The following is a 17,671-nucleotide window of genomic DNA, read 5'->3' on the forward strand; positions in this document are numbered from 1 at the left end:
CAGCACTGTGAATATTTGTTTTGCAGATGAGGTGACTAAGGCCCAGAGAAGCTGCCAAACCTCCCCAAAGTCACAAAGCTATCAAGTAACAGAAGATTAGACTCTGGTTTTCATCTTTCCACTCCCTTTCTCCAGAGGCTTTCAATTAGAATTTCAGTAACTCCCTCTCTTGAGAAAATGCAGTGTGCCAAAACGCATTGCTGTAGGCCTTCTTGGCGAGCACAAGAGTTACAAGCCCAGGATGTTCAAAACACAAATGGTGAGTGGGTTTTGGCAGCGGATGATCAGAACAAAGTGCCTAGGTCTTGGGAGTGGGAGCGGGTGATAATGCTGCGGACAGAGCAGCAAGAGACATTTTTACACATATTAGTCACAGTAGGTACGGAAATGCTGTGGGAACAAACTGTCCAGGAATCACAGAGGCTTAACACAACACAAGTGGATTTCTTGCTGTGAGTCAGGACGCTGTCCGGGGCCACTGTCCTCCCTGTGGTGACTTAGCAATCCGGGCACCTCCCAGCAATAGATCCTCACCTTGTCACCCAGCCATTGCAGGGAAAGAGAATTGGAGAACTCACAGGTTTTCTGGGTGCCTCACAGAGGGTGAAATCACCCCCTTACCCAAAATTGGTTTGGATGTTGGAATGGATGATGCCACACATACCCAGACAATATGGAAATGTTTATTAATAGAATAATGGAACTTTCTGGGGATGGCAGCGCAGGTGCAAGGAGGTGTGAGTGGCAAGGATGAAGGGGCGGGTGGCTTTGACTTTTACTGCGGCTGGGAGATGGGGCCAGGGTGAGGGTTCCCTGAGCAGGCTGGGATTTGTGTGGTTTGCCCCTCCCACCAGCACCAAGGGAGGAAGCAAGTGCTTTTAGCAGCTGGCCTAGATGTGGGACAAAAAGGGAGTGAGAGCTTGAAAGCTGTCACTGGCCAATCATCAAAAATGGAGACTTCCTTGGGAATTCCCTGGCGGTTCAACGGTTAGGGCTCTGAGCTTCCACTGCAGGGGGCACGGGTTCCATCCCTGGTTGGGGAACTAAGATCCTGCAAGCTGCCTGGCATCGCCAAAAAAAAAAGAAAAAAAAAAATGGGAGTCTTCCTACCTAAGCGTAGGCAAGTCTTTGCATCGGTCTTAGCTGTATATTTCTAAATGTGATTCCTCAGGCAAAGGGAAACAAAAGCAAAAATAAACAAATGGGAGAAGATATTGCAAATGATATATCCAATAAGGTGTTAATGCCCAAGATATATAAAGAACTCGTATAAACTAATAAGGACCTACTGTACAGCACAGGGAACTCTACTCAATACTCTGTAATAGCCTGCATGGGAAAAGAATCTAAAATAGAGTGGATATATGTATATGTATAACTGATTCACTTTGCTGTACACCTGAAACTAACACAACATTTTAAATCAACTATACTCCAGTAAAAATTAAAAAAAAAAAAAAACTCATACAAATCAACAACAACAAAACAAACTACCCGATTCGAGCTGTCTACCAGTACATCGATAGCTCTAGGTCCTGGGAGCCAAGTTCCCCTGGCTTGTTAAAATAATAATAAAAGGTTTTGTGGCAGTGAATTGCTCCCACGGTACATTCCCTTTTTTTTTTTTTTTTGTTATGTTTTTTATTTTTTTTTTGCGGTACGTGGGCCTCTCACTGTTGTGGCCTCTCCCACTGTGGAGCACAGGCTCTGGACGTGCAGGCTCAATGGCCACGGCTCATGGGTCCAGCCACTTTGCGGCATGTGGGATCGTCCCGGACCGGGGCACGAACCCGTGTCCCCTGCATTATCAGGCAGACTCTCAACCACTGCGCCACCAGGGAAGCCCGGTACATTCTCCTTTTGTCCTTTAATAATAGACCACCCAAGCTTTAGCTGGGCACACAGATGCCCACATGAAAACTACACTTCCCAGTTTCCCTTGCAGCTATCTGCAGCCATGTGACTAAGTTTTGCCCAATCAGATGTAAGTGAAAACAATTCCCGTGGCCTCTTGGTCATGCCCTTTTAGGAAGACTGAGCTACTTGCTGTCCCTCTACCCCCTTTCTTCTAACTGGAATGTGGACACAGCAGTTATGGTGATGCATCATCTTTGACATCCTGGGGCAGAGCTTCTTGACTAGTGTGTCTGGAAATGTGGTTGCCTTCTGCCCTCAGGAGAGCCTCTTTAAGGCCCCAAGGCCCTTCTACTCTTACCCCAAGGTACTATACACATATGATGTTTCTGTGTGTGCCGCGTTGTAAAAAATTAAGGGAAAAAAAAAAAAAGAAAAGGAAACAATGCAGCAGATGGCTGAGCAAGAGGGTGGAAGGAGGTGGAGGCGTGGACAATCTCACCCAGCATGAGCTTCCAGCCAGCCTCCCCCAACTACCAGATGAGAGAGGAAGCATCTACCTTGCTTAAGCCATCATTAGGATAGGTTTTTGCTTCTGCAACTGTAAAGTTGTATCCTAAAGAACATAGATGGTTTGGACTTGGAAATGATCTTACTGTCTACTCACAGGGAAATAGTTAAGTAAATATGGGTCCACATATATAATAAAATTAGGCAGTCATTACTGTTTGAAAAAGTACTTTGGTGACATGAGGGAAATGATTGATATATAATGAGACAGGAGAAAAAGCAATTTCTGATTTCTGCGTGAGGCAAAGGATCTCTGAGTTACACTGTGGTTATGTCAAATGAGGAGTGGTGGGTGGGTCCAGGGCAAGGTAACCCCCAGGACAGACTGGACTGGGGGTAGAGTCTCGGTGTTCCAGTCTCAGTGTAGAGTCTCAGTGTTCCAGTCTGACCCAGGAGAGTGGGTCCAGACATCAGAGCTGAGGCCACGCATCTTCCTCAGGATCTGGCCAGGAAAGGCGATGGTGTTCTGAGTCCTGACTGTGTTGGTGACCTCCTGGCTGGGGAGACACCAGGTAAAACCTGCACCCACCCCCATCGGAATAGTCCCAGAGAGGCTGACTCCACCTTTGCACCCTCCCACATAAGCCAGCCTAAGTCAATCGGCTAATTCCACCGCAATGATTGGTTCAGGGTTGAGCATGCCGACTAAGCAAATCCAATCAGAATCGATCTTAGCACGTTTGCTGAGAATTTTGAGACAGATGTTTCCTTTCTCTGGGAGGCATGATTGGTGTATGTGAGGTGGATTTGTGGTTAAGAGCCTGCCCTGTGGAACGAGACAGCCTGGATTCAAATCCCAGCCTCACCCCTACTCTGAACCTTTGAGAAGGGTACTTTGAGCCTCAATACCATATTTGTAAAATAGGGATATTTATAGTACCTACTATAACTGTTGTGAGAATAAGAGGAGTTGATACAGATAAAAAAGCACTTTGCTCAGTGTCTGGAACATAATAAGTGCTCAATAAATCTTAGCTGTTATTATTATGTGACACCTGGAACTTTTGCAGCTACTGGGAAGGAATCCAGCCTGAGGGCCATGGAGCTACTGGATTCAGCCAGACCTGAGGACAGGCTGCTACTGTACTTCTAGTTCCGACCCCCAGTGAATTCCCTCAGCATCTAGACCAGTTTGGGTTGGTGTTTTGGATAACTGCAGCAGAAAATACCCCATGGTGATAATCCATGGTGAGACCTTGGGCAAGTCACGTAGCTCTCTGAGCCTCAGTTTCTTTATCTTTATTTTATTTTTTTAAAATGTATTTCAGGGCTTCCCTGGTGGCGCAGTGGTTGAGAGTCCGCCTGCTGATGCAAGGGGACACAGGTTCGTGCCCCAGTCCGGGAGGATCCCACAGGCCGCGGAGCGGCTGGGCCCGTGAGCCATGGCCGCTGAGCCTGCGTGTCCGGAGCCTGTGCTCCGCAACGGGAGAGGCCACAACAGTGAGAGGCCCGTGCAAAAAAAAAAAAAAAAAAAAAAATGTATTTCATTTTAGTATAGTTGATTTACAATGTTAATTTCTACCATACAGCAAAGTGATGCAGTTATACATATATATACATTCTTTTTTCATATTCTTTTCCATTATGTTTTATCACAGGATATTGATTATAGTTCCTTGTGCTATACAGTAGGACCTTGTTGTTTATCCATTCTATATATAACAGTTTGCATCTGTTTATCCCCAAATCCCAATCCATCCCCTACCCACTGTCCCCCCTTGGCAACCACAAGTCTGTTCTCTATGTCTATGAATCTGTTTCTGTTTCATAGATAAGTTCATTTGTGTCGTATTTTATATTTCACATATAAGTGATATCATATGGTATTTGTCTTTCTCTTTCTGACTTACTTCGCTTAGTATGATAATCTCTAGGTCTATCCATGTTGCTGCAAATGGCATTACTTCATTCTTTTTATGGCTGAGTAGTATTCCATTGTATATATGTACTACATCTTGTTTATCCATTCATTTGTCCATGGACATTTAGGTTTTTTCCATGTCTTGGCTATTGTAAATACTGCTGCAGTGAACAGCATGTATCTTTTCAAATTATAGTTTTCTCTAGATAAATGCTCAGGAGTGGGATTGCAGGATCATATGGCAACTCTACTTTTAGTTTTTTAAGGAACCTCCATACTGTTTTCCATAGTGGCTGCACCAATTTACATCCCCACCAACAGTATAGGAGGGTTCCATTTTCTCCACACCCTCTGCAGCATTTGTTATTTGTGGACTTTTTAATGATGGCCATTCTGACCCCTGTGAGGTGGTACCTCATTGTAGTTTTGATTTGCATTTCTCTAATAATTAGTGATGCTGAGCATCTTTTCATGTGCCTATTGGCCATCTGTATGTCTTCTTTGGAGAAATGCCTATTTAGGTCTTCTGCCCATTTTTCGATTGGGTTGTTTGCTTTTTTGTCATTGAGTTGTGTGAGCTAGTTTCTTTATCCATAAAATGGAACTGATGATATTAGAGAACGTGGAGAGATCAATGCACCAGGTCACTTTCCCACCACAGGCATGGACATTTTTGCATTTATGCTTCACACGCATTCTCATAAACACTCTCTCAATGATCTCCACCCTCATGTTCCCCTTGAAAAGCATTCAGATCCCCCTCTCAGTCCCCCCTACCACATACCCATCCATGAGCACATCAACATACTCCCTCGAGGCACATTCCTCAACCGTGCCCCTCCCACATAGCCCTCCTTCCCAAGGCTTGGCCCTTCCTGGACGCAGCCTCTTCTCACCCCTACACGCCAGTTCCCTCCCACAGATCCGCCCTGAGGCCACCAGGCCTCCAGACAGGGCCAAACCCCATGGGAAGCTCTATCATGCCTCCTGTCTCCCCTTTCAGCTACCCCCAGACTGGAGCAATCCCTATCCAGTTCCCTCTCCCAGGAAGTGCAGACAGAAGCCGGAGCCAGGAAGTGACTTTAATGTCTTTTGAGCAAGATGCCCCCCCCCCCCCACCAAGGAGGAGAGGGAGGGAGGGGTGGCAGTGACCAGCCTGCATCCTCTAAATCAAATGGCACCGGCGGGTACAGACTGGGTCCTTGTGTATGCAACTTAAGCCTACTTGGCCGGGGCATATGATGTTCATGGTGCCCTTGGTCTGCGGAAAACAGGTAAGAGAGTTGAGAGTTACCAAGGTGCAGGAAAGAAGGGGGTTTAAACTCCTTGGGGAGCAGAAGCAAGATCATAAATGATGGAGTGAGACAGACGTGAGCTGTCAGCTCTACAGCTGATAACTTTGTGACCTTAGGCTTCTTTGTCTTAGTTTCTGCATCCGTCAAATGGGGATAATAATAGTAACCCCATTTGTTATTTTGAGAAAATAGACAAAATAAAGTAGATCAAGTGCCCATGATGAAAAGATCCTCTGGCCACTTCAGCTGTAGACTTAGGCCACAGGAGCGGCCTGACTGGCTCCCTGGGCAATGGCAGCTCCCCAGACAGGGAGATAGAGGCTGAGCCCATCCTCCGTAGAAAGATTTGGGCCCAGGGCCAGAGAAAAGGCAAGCAAGAACAAGATGTACAATGCATTCTGCTCCCTGCATTTCCACCAGCTAATAACAACCATGCTCCATTGAGCACTGTCACTGCCATGACCATATACTCTTCCCAACGACATGGTGGGGTGGGTACTTTAACCCCATTTTTCAGATGAGGAAACTAAGGCTCAGAGAGCAGAAGTGATCTGTCTGAGGTCACAAAGACAGGGGCTGGAAAAGCCAGGGTTTAAACTCAGGTCCAATCCCAAAACTGTGAGCCTGCCACGGCAGCTCCGCTCAAGAAATTAGGTCATAGCAGCAGGGAGGTAGGGATGGGTTGGGAGGTCTTTTCCCACCCGCTTTGCTGCAGTGATGTTAGGGTAGAGATATTCATTCATGCAACAAACATTTGTTGAGTACTACTGTGTGCAGGCATTAAGCTGGGTGGGTAGGGGTTCAAAAGTGAATATGCCTTAATCCTTCCCTTGCAGAGCTCTGCCCAGTGGCGGAGGCAGATGGAAGGCAGGGAAGTCAGGAAGATACATGCTCTGCTGAGGGTCTGGGTCCCAAGGGTGTCAGAGCTCCAAGGAGGGAAGTCTTCTCAGAGGAGGTGGCTGGAGTTGTTATTGCAGGATGATTAGGAGTTTGCCAGGTGGAGAAGGGGGAAAGGCTGCTCCAAGGAAAGGGTAAAAAAAGCAGGTGCAGCCACATGGGTTTTTTAACCCATCCCCACCCTACATACCAGAAGGGGCTGCCCCACCCGAGTCTCACCTGGGGCAAGCACATCATGGTTATTCTGGCCCTAGGGACACAGAAGGCACACCGTGGTCCAAGTTGATGAGACAGCAGTCGCTGTAGCACTCCGAGTGGTGGGAACACCTAGCCCCGTTCGTCTGTGGGGACCCGCCCTAAGTCACCAGCTCTCTGGCAGCGTTTGTGTGTAGGGGTCGGGGGGGGGGGTCCCTGACATTGCCAAAGCCCCAGGAGTCCAGAAAGAGTAGCCCTGAGATGGTCACCCCACCTCCCACCCACCCCCGGCACCCCTCCAGCAGTACTCAGAGGAGCAGGGGGAGAGGAAGGGTGGCAGTTTAGTACTTTTCCCTCTGCTTCTCCTCTCCTGGGGGCCTCCCTCAGCTCTGTGGGTCCCAAAGGGTGACCTTTGTTGGGGGGAGAAAATACTCCCAGATCACACTTTAGTTGGGCGGGCAAGACCGAGTGTCCGGGAGCAGGTGTTGGGAGGGAGGGGATGGTGCTGGTTATAAGACCACTTTCTTTCCCCTCCAGAGCCACCGGGGAGGTGAAGCAGGGCTTTGAAGTCCTTTGGGAACCTATCAAGCTTCCAGCCTGAGAAGAAATCGCCAATATGGGGTGGTTCCCCCCATCCCCCTCTTCTCTCTCAAAACCCAACTGGCACCTTCTGGCTAGACGATGATACCTCGACCACCGCCCTCTGCTAGAGTGGAAGGTTCCAAAAGCTCTCCTGGCTCACCTTTGTAGACCCCTTTTTAACTTGCGGGAACGCGTCCCAGCAGGGGAGCAGCATCGCCGCCAGTATCGCGAGAGCCGAGGCCATGCGCTTGGGAAGCAGAAGTCCCGTCGGGCTCCGAGAGGCTGCGGGGATAAACCTTCCCGCTGCCACGTGACCCGGTGCCCCCAGCGCCCGCCCTGGGCCGGGGGCGGAGGGTGAGGGAGTTAATGGTCACAGGCCACTCCAGAGCGGAGGCCCAAACCAGCAGAAGCCCTTTCTAGCGCCCAGGAGGCTCCCAGGCCCCGGCAAAAGGATGGAATTAGGAAAGGCGCTCCTATGAGACCCTGACTCAGGCGTGGACCGGCCAGATGATCGATTTTAGGGGCCCTAGGGCCATCCGTATGTATTACTTGCAAATTAAAACTTAAAACTGTAAACTAAAACTTTATTTTCAAAAATTATGCAAAATTTATATGCTGAAATGAAACATCTTGCTTCTTGATGTTCTGACTCTCTCTGCCCTTCGCTGCACCAAATTGCCCACCACCCCACCCACCCTGACCTTTTGGACAAGCCAGCCCCGCCCTCTGGTGTTTTTCATACCCTCACAGGCCCAGACACGTCCTCTGTAAGAATCAGGAGGCAATGGGAATTCCCTGGCGGTCCAGTGATTAAAACTCGGGGCCGCTGGGTTCAATCTCCGGTGGGAGAACTGAGATCCCACAAGCCTTGGGCTGCGGCCAAAAAAAAAAGAAAAAAAAACCAGGGCTTCCCTGGTGGCGCAGTGGTTGGGAGTCCGCCTGCCGGTGCGGGGGACGCGGGTTCGTGCCCCGGTCCGGGAGGATCCCACATGCCGCGGAGCGGCTGGGCCCGTGAGCCATGGCCGCTGAGGCTGCGCGTCCAGAGCCTGTGCTCCGCAACGGGAGAGGCCACAACAGTGAGAGGCCCGCGTACCACAAAAAAAAACAGCCAGGAGGTAAGGCCAGATGACCTCTAAGACCTAGACGTCTTCCAGGTTTAAGGAGTCAATTAACTGTCAAAGAATTTGTAAATTGTATATAATTCACCCACCTTAGTATGGGGGCGAGATGGAGGGGGCAAGGAGAGGAAGACTGGGAAGGAAGAGGGTTCAGGGAGAGCTGCAGGTAGCCCTCAGTGGAACTGGGGGAGGCAGGCCTTCCGCACCATTTCCCTCTGGATGAAACTCGCACCTCACCCCACCCTTGGATGCTTCTGCTTTTAAAATTTTGCTAGTGAGATCACTCTGTATGACAGTCTCTAGGTCCATCCACGTCTCTGCAAATGACACAGTTTCGTTCCTTCTTATGGCTAATATGCCATTGTATATGTGGACCACATCTTCTTTATCCATTCCTCTGTTGATGGACATTTAGGTTACTTCCATGTCCTGGCCATGGTAAATAGTGCTGCTATGAACATTGGCGTGTGTCTTTTTGAATTATGGTTTTCTCCAGGTATATGACCCAGGAGTGCTGGGTCATATGGTTGTTCTGTTTTTAGTTTTTTAAGGAACCTCCATACTGTTTTCCACAGTGGCTGTATCAATTTACATTTCCACCAACAGTGTAGGAGGGTTCCTTTTTTTCCACACCCTCTCCAGCATTTATTGTTGAGAGACTGTCATGCAGAGTGAAGTAAGTCAGAAAGAGAAAAACAAATATCGTATATTAATGCATGTATTTGGAATCTAGAAAAATAGTACAGATGAACCTATTTGCCAAGCAGAGACACAGATGTAGAGAACAAACATATGGACACCAAGGGGGGAAACGGGGGGGGGTGAATTGGGAGATTGGGATTGACGTATATACACTACTATATATAAAATAGATAACTAATGAGAACCTACTGTATAGCACAGGGAACTCTACTCAATGCTCTGTGATGACCTAAATGGGAAGGAAATCCAAAAAGGAGGGGATATATGTATACGTATAACTGATTCACTTTGCTGTAGAGCAGAAACTAACACAACATTGTAAAGCAACTATACTCCAATAATAAAAAAAAAAATTTGCTCGTAAGAAAATATCTGAGGGGCCCTGACTTGAAGGGGGTGCTATAGACTGAATTGTTTCCCCCCTTCCCCAAATTCATATGTTGATGCCAGATCCCCCAGTGAGATGAGATTTGGAGATGGGGCCTTTGGGAGGTAATTATGTTTAGATGAAGTCCTGAGGGTCCCCTCATGATGGGATTAGCACCATCATAAGAAGGGACACCAGAGAGCTTGCTGTCTCTTCCTCTCTGCTGTGTAAGGACACAGAGAGACGGCAGCTGTCTGCAAGCCAGAAAAAGGGTTCTTACCAGAACCAGACCATGCTGGCACCCTTATCTTGGATTTCCAGCCTCCAGAGGTGTGAGAGGTAAATTTGTGTCGTTTAGGCCACCCAGCCTATGGTGTTTTCTTATGGCAGCATGAGCTGACTGATATAGGGGGCTTAGGTCTTTTCTCTAAGATAACAGCTCCCACTGAGCTCAGAGGGTTTTGTGTCCATGAGCTCTGTTAGCCCTCCCTGTATTAGGGTAATTAACAAAGGCTGTCACAACAGAGAACTCTTGAAATTTCAGTGGCTTGGTACCATAGTGCTTTATTTACCAGTCATGTAAATTTTGATGCAGGGCAGGAGACCCTTCTCCCATCTCATAGCCTCACCGTCTGGAAGAGTGGCCTCCAAGGTCCTTGTGGAAGATGGGAGAGAGAGATGAAGGAAGCACATGGATCCCTAAATGCCTCAGCCAGGCCTGACACATGCCTCTTCCACTCAGAGACCATTGGCTGCAACTAATCATGTGACCTCAACCTTCTGCAAGGGAAGCTGGGAGATTCAAGTCCAGGAATATTTAGTGCATACTATCGTTTCTGCTGCCCATGTTACAGCTGAGGAACCTGAAGACTCAAGGTAAAATAACTTGCCCAAATAACACAAGTAAGTCGCAGAGCCAGATATAAACCCAGGGCATTCTAGCTCCTGAGCCCAAGCTCTTCCACTGCCCCTGCCCCGCACTGCTGTGGGTGGCCAGAAGGCTTTGTCCCCTAAAGGGATTTCTATAGTCATTAGTTTCCCATCTGCAAAGCTCATTGTGAACTGGACAGGAACCCCAGGGGATAATAATTCTTTGTGCAGAGTAATGTACTTCCCTGAGGTATTTGTGAGGGGTAGATAATTGGTAAATAGTGTCTAAGACTGCTCAGGAAAGGGGCAGGTGTGGGGCAAGAGGCCAATGGCTGTGTGTCAAAATTGGCAGGTTGAGATTCTTGATTTGAGGACCAGGGGCCCCAGGGAGGTTTGTTGAAGGCCCTGAGTGGGTGGTGGGCCCCTGAAATTCTAAATTCTATGCAAAATACCCTTTTTCTTTTTTTTTTGAGGACAGAGGGCTACATTAGCCTCAGAGACTAGTTCAAAACCTTCATTTTTTTTCCTTTTTAAAAAAATCTTGTTGAAGTCTAGTTGATAGAGCCTTCATTTTAAGGTCAGGAAACTGAAGCCCAGAGAAGGAAGGGATTTCCCCAGGTGACTGAACAGAGCCAGGTCTGGACCCCAGGCTCCTGACTCCAAGTCCTCTTCTTCCTGTACCAGTTCCCCAAATCCAGCTGGCGCTGGTCACAAGCACAAATCCAGGACACCTGTGCTGTGTGAGGGGGTGGGAGCCAGATCACTAGGGTCCCCAGGGCCTGTGGGTGGGTGGTCACTGACCCACCTGACCTGTGAGCGCGGCCCTGGCTCTGCCCTTTGGCTGGGACCCAAACATGGCCAGCCCAGTCTCGTCTGAGGAGAAAGGGGCAGGAAGCGCCTGGCTGGGCGGACATCCTCCAGTGCCTTCTTTCCTGCATCCATCTGCTGGTTTCCATGACAATATTCTCACTGGTCTACAGCAAAATGAAAAAAATAAGGGCTTTTTTTGTTAAAGAGTTTATCGTTTAGGGGACTTCCCTGGTGACACAGTGGTTAAGAAGCCGCCTGCTAATGCAGGGGACACGGGTTCGAGTCCTGGTCCGGGAAGATCCCGCATGCTGCAGAGCAACTAAGCCCGTGCGCCACAACTACTGAGCCTGAGCTGTAGAGCCCGTGAGCCACAACTACTGAAGCCTGCGCACCTAGAGCCCGTGCTCCGCAACAAGAGAAGCCACCGCAATGAAAAGCCCGCACACTGCAACGAAGAGTAGCCCCCGCTCGCGACAACTAGAGAAAGCCCATGTGCAGCAACGAAGACCCAAAGCAGCCTAAATAAATTTATTTTAAAAAATAAATAAAGATAAACGTATTTAAAGAACCAGTTTTTCTTTTTGGCTGCACCGTGGGGCATGCAGAACTTCCCCGAACAGGGATCCAACCCATACCCCCTGCAGTGGAAGCACGGAGTCTTAACCACCGGACCACCAGGGAAGTCCTGAAGAACAATTCTCTACTCTGAAATTACATCCTTCCTACTTTTTTGGCCTTCAAATGTGTTTTTATGAAACAATGGAAAATAAGACAGTAGTAGTTTTGTTCAGTTTTCCATGTTGTTTCTTTGCCAATATATTAGATATATACACACAAATTCTTTCAGTTCCTCAAATTTTTTGGAATTTTTAATCAGTCTGGAAAATCCAAAATAGAATTCTGGAGAAAACTGCCCTTGTGAAAATCACCCATCACTCAACTCATTCCTGAAGGAACTCTCAAGGTAGTCTGGGGAGAATGATGAACAGTTGCCCGAAAGAGTCTGAGATGTGGAGAGAGGGCAGCAAAAGCTTCCTCAAGAAGAGGACAGGCAGTGAGAAGTGTTTGCAGGTACAGAGGTGGGGCACCGAGGCCTACATAGGATGCCCAGGACAGGCCTGGATGCCCACAGGAGGGGGTGGTGCTCTTTTGTGAAGCCTTGAAGGGGGACTAGGATTTAGGCAAGCCGAGAGTAAAGGCCTTCCAAGCAGAGGTCCAGAGGGACAAAGGTTTGGAGGTGAGAATGAGTAGAGGACAGGCTCTCTGCTTGTGGAGGATGCAGATGAAGTTGGAGTGGTCAGTACTCCAGGGACCTTGGGGGACCATGGGAGTAACCCCAGTTGAAGTGGTTCCTCAGTGGAAAGTTGGGCTGTTGGTGGCCGTGCTGGAGTCAGGGTGGGTCCCAGACTTAGCCTGGGTTCCGGGGGTTTGGTGGGGTAGGGGGGTTCCCTGCTCTGTGAGGATGGGTAGGGTCTCCTGAGCAAGGAAGAGGCCCACCATGTCTTTTTTTTTTTTTTTTAACATCTTTAAGTGCTTTACAATGGTGTGTTAGTTTCTGCTTAGAACAAAGTGAATCAGCTATATGTATACATATATCCCCATATCTCCTCCCTCTTGTGTCTCCCTCCCACCCTCCCTATCCCACCCCTCCAGGTGGTCACAAAGCACCGAGCTGGTCTCCCTGTGCTATGCAGCTGCTTCCCACTAGCTATCTATTTTACATTTGGTAGTGTATATATGTCCATGCCACTCTCTCAGTTTGTCCCGGCCCAGCATGTCTTGAGGGAGGTCACCTCATGCCCAACCTCAGGTCATTTCACACACAGACACACACACACACACACACACACATGGGCAGGGCTCAGAACACACAGCTCCCATCTTATTTCTTCCCAGAACAGGCTGGTCCTGGGGAGGGGCTGTCAGCTCAGCCGGGGAGGAAGACAGGCCTGGAGGAAGAGGACAGAGCTGACCGCAGCCTCCCCCAGACGTAGCCAGCCCTTAGACCCGGGGCTTCTACCTGGAGGACAGAAGTGGGTAGTCACACCTGGTGGCCAGTGTGCTACTCCATTGCCCTCCACCCACGGGAGTGGATTGAGCATCTCCAGACAGGTTAGCCTATGACGGGGCTTCCTCAGAGGGGCCATAAAGTGCTCCCCACGACCTCTGCATTCAGGTGAAATGAAGAAGGTCCCCAGAGGTCTCCATGCAGCTTCGGGTAACAGAGGGATGGCCTGACCTGGTGCCCTGCCCACACTGCCTACGCGTAGGGTGCCTGTGTAGACGGGAGTTTTGTTCTTCCCGGCTCAGGGAGTCTCTGAGCCACATCAGTACTCAGTCACTTGGGCAATGAGGGCCCCTGACCACTTCGAGGAGCTATGAAGTAATCACAACTCCTTTAACTGCAACTGAAAGAAACCCAAGACTAACTAACTTGTTTTAAAAATAAAAACCAAAGGAACAGCGTTGGGCCAATAGCTGTGTGAGGCTGGCCTCAGGGGTCCAGGGACACAGTTGCTGGTGTTAGGTGTCTCCTACTCAGCTTCAACCTTTGTGGGGACTTCAGTCTCTCTGTCTCTGGGAGGGAGGCTGCCCCTCTGGACAGTGGGAGGGAGTGGGCAAATCTGTATAAAGCCCCAAGCCCCTCCCTTCAGCACCCATTATACAAAACCCTAGAAGAATTGACTGGCCTAAGTTGGACCAATCGGTCTGGCCAGTGGGGGCCAGGGACTGTTACTGGCAGAACCTCATGAAGCCTGGGCAGGGCAGGTTTCCAAAGGCAGGGAGATGGGGGTTGGGATGGGAATGAATGCCGGTGGGCAGAAACACAAGTTTCTGCAACACAGGGGGATTGCTCCTCCCCCAAAGGCAGGAACGTGTCAAGGTTATGTTCCTCTAGCCAGGGACAATGCCTAAGGAAAGGTCCTCAGAAACATGTGCCCACTACCTCCCATCCTCCCTCCCCAAAAGCCTTAAACTACATTCCATAGACCAATGGGTTTCAATCACTTGTTTTTTTTTTACTACAAAGATTTTTTTTATACTGGTATTCAGACAACCAGTAGATACTGTTGGCATCCATTCCAATTGACTTATGTCTGTCATGCTGGTTGTTGAATATTTGCATTATTATCGCTGCAAATGTGTGTGTATGTGTACACACATATACATAAAATGTGTATGTGTGGATGAAGCTAAAGTTTCACAAAACAATACTTACATTTACTATATGTGATCTGCTCTGCAATTTTCTATTCTATTTCATCTTTTTTAAAATGTTGGTTAGAATCCCAAATTGATTTCACTGTCCACTTATGTCCATTGATTGCTCTGAGCACTCTATTGAGTCCAACTAGTTTGCCCAACCGACTGTAGACATCTTGGCAGTCTCCATTTGCCCATTCATTCATTTATTCAACAAACATTTAGCACCACCTACTCTATGTCAGGCATTTTTATAAAATAAATTTATTTATTTATTTATTTTGGGCTGCACGCAGACCCCTCCAGCCATGGCGAGTGGGGACCACTCCTCAACGCGGTGCACAGGCCCCTCACCACAATGGTCTCTCTCGCCGCAGATCATGGGCTCCAGGCATGTGGGCTTCAGCAGTTGTGGCACGTGGGCTCAGCAGTTGTAGCTCATGGGCTCTAGAGCTCAGGCTCAGCAGTTGTGGTGCAGGGGCTCAGCTGCTCCGTGGCATGTGGGATCTTCCCGGACCAGGGCTCAAACCCATGTCCGCTGCATTGGCAGGTGGACTCTCAACCACTGTACCACCAGGGAAGTCCCTATGTCAGGCATTTTTATCATCAGGGTTCAGTTGCAGATAACAGATACCACTGTACCTACTTTAAGCAGAAAGAGATGTAACATAGTAATTGAGGGCTTACAAAGTCTTTGAAAGGGCTTGAGGGGTAGCATAGAGACTGAACCTCCAGGAATAAAATTTTTCAAAACACCCACTGTAGAACTGAGCTGCCAAGGAAGCTACCAACCCTGCCACCATTAGGAGGATGACAGTCAGGAGGCCATCACTGCATCTGTTGGCCCCAGGAAACACACGCCTTAGCTGTGGTCTCAGAATCAGGAAGCTGCCGTCAAAAAGTACGGCCTTTGTCTGCTCTGTCTGCTGTGGCCAGAAAAAGAAAAAGAATGTCTTCCACATTTCCAGCCCTAAGGTCCAGGAAGGCACACCGGGAGGAGGTGGAGCAAAGGCCAATCTATAGGAGACATCTCAGGGACAAAACGTCTGGAAGTGGCACGGGTTCCTTGAATGGGTTGGAGGTAGGTTCCTCTCTCGTACCTGAAAACTTTTCAGTGTTTACAGCTATAGATCACTTTGACTGTCAACCTATGCTTTTTATTTCTATGCTTCTCTTTCATATATATTTAACATGTTGGTTTTTTAAAAATCACATTTCCAATGGTCAGGCTTTTGTCCTCCCCTGGGAATTTGGTGGGAAAGTCCCATCCTCTGCAACCTTCCCCTTCCAACTGCACTGCACTTACACACCCACCCTGGTCCACTCTCTGGAAGGTGAGTTTCCATTCAACTATTCCCTTGTCACTTCCTTCTAGCAACAATCCAGAGAGAATGCTCCCTCGGCTCTGTGCCATCATCAATCTTTGCTGGACAAATGCCCAGGGTCCAGGAGCTGCTGATACAGAGCTCTGTCCTCTTTCAGTCATTGGTAACTTGAACTTGTTCATCCCTGTCTAACTTTTAATTATTTTATTTTATTAAAAAAATTTTTTTTGGCCATGCTGCGAGGCATGTGGGATCTTAGTTCCCCGAGCAGAGATCGAACCCATGCCCCCTGCAGGGGAAGCACAGAGTCCTAACCATTGGACTGCCAGGGAAGTCCCTCACCCCCTTCTAGATTTTCATGGCAGTCATAGTTCCCCTCTCTAAAAACAGTTGCTTCACAGACAGAAGATGATAACTGCCATTTGTGGAAGCCAAGGCAAAAGATGGTCCTGGGAAAGACGGGCAGATAGATGAGCTCACCTCCCCTTTCTGAGTCCTTTGATGGACCCAACTCACTCCCTTCTCTGGTACCCAGCTCTGTGCTCACCTGCCAGCTCCTATTTAAGAGGATAAAAAAAGAGCACTCAAAGCTTGATAAATATTTGTCTAACAAGTAAATTATGAAACAAGTAAATCACTAATAGTAGAATTTCATTGACCAAGACAGGGCTGTAGATTATACAAACAGGTTTGGCTGCAGTAAAAAAAAAATCACAGAACAAATGGATTAATGTAAGATAGAAGTTTGTTTCTCTTTCACATAGCATTCCAAGAATATGCAGTCCAGGGCTGATATGGGATCTCCACAGTCTCAGCGGTCCAGGCTGCTGGAGTTTCATTGCTCTGGCATCTATAGGTATTGCCTTCATCAGCCTGGTCAAAGATTGTCTTATAACCTGTTCATATTTCAGGTTGTGGAATGAAGGATGGGGATGAGGGTGGGGAGGGCCTGACTGCTTGCTTTAATATTCTCCACTCCGTCGGTCAGTCATAGTCACATGACTAACCCTAGCTGCAAGAAAAACTGGGAAATACAGGGTCTGTTTTAGGCAGCCATGTGCCCAGATGATCTAGCAGTCTAAGGTATATGTGTGTGTGTGTGTGTGTGTATTTGCCAGGTTGTATGCTTTCTAATTCCACAAGTTATACTCACACACATGCCCAAGAGTCCCGTCTCTAATCTCCTTAACCGTGCAATTGCCAGTCCATGTTCTGTCTCTGATATTTGACTCCAGCATCCCCCCCACCCCCGAATACAAGTATCCAGGGTGATATGAGAATGGAGAGGCCTTACAGTAAGGATTCATTTCCCTTTGTCATTCTCTCTCAGTCCAGACTGGGCCACAGTAGCCCACAATTTACATACATTGCTTGGAAATAAAAAAAAAAATTGCCAACCGTGTGCCCAGAGTATGACACTGAGCTGGGCAGTTAACCTTGATGGTTTTCAGTGTAGGAGACAGGATCTGTTACATAGCACCTCCTGCCCCTTTTCCATTGATGGTACCTCCAGCCTCGGGGTATTTTCCCTGAGGTTCCATCTAGAGGTCAAATCTTGGGAACCAGCTCACTGCCTAGGAAGTAGCTGAGGTTCTCACACTTGCTCTGGCAGCCTGGACCCTCCGGTGCTCTCTGTAGAACACCAGGAAATGGCCAGAGATGGAATCCAAGCTCATGAACTCAGCTCTCTTTCTCTGCTTTCCTTCCCTCTTTTTACTCTATTGTATGTATCTAGGTCACAGCATCTCGAACAATAACCCATAAACTATTTTAAGAAATCACATTTCTATGTTTTTCTATTATTTGTTTGCTCCTTGCTCATTCATTTTGAAATCTGTTACTCATCAGCAGATAAGCTGTAGCAGGTGCCAAACGTTTAGGCGAAAAATACTTATTCATTTCTCCCTACCACTTAAAGAAAGACAAGCCTTACTTAGTTTTGACTATGGTAGTCCTCTGTCCAGCTCAAGGAAAAGAGGTGTTCTAAGGTGGCAGTGACTGAGAATTTCTGGGGTAAGGAG

At 48.1% G+C, this 17,671-nt stretch overlaps 1 protein-coding gene across 1 annotated transcript; it reads right to left on the reverse strand.

Annotated features, from left to right (window-relative positions):
- Positions 1-5,450: 5,450 nt before the first annotated feature.
- On the reverse strand, positions 5,451-7,498 carry CLPSL2 (colipase like 2; the record flags this gene model as incomplete). The annotated part of the gene is given in 5 exon segments (XM_082663494.1): positions 5,451-5,546; positions 6,697-6,746; positions 6,749-6,818; positions 7,204-7,269; positions 7,415-7,498. Coding segments are annotated over 5 exon segments (366 nt in total).
- Positions 7,499-17,671: the final 10,173 nt, after the last annotated feature.

This window comes from Grampus griseus (assembly GCF_964374135.1).
Source record: "Grampus griseus genome assembly, chromosome: 10".
Classification (NCBI taxonomy): Eukaryota; Metazoa; Chordata; class Mammalia; order Artiodactyla; family Delphinidae; genus Grampus; species Grampus griseus.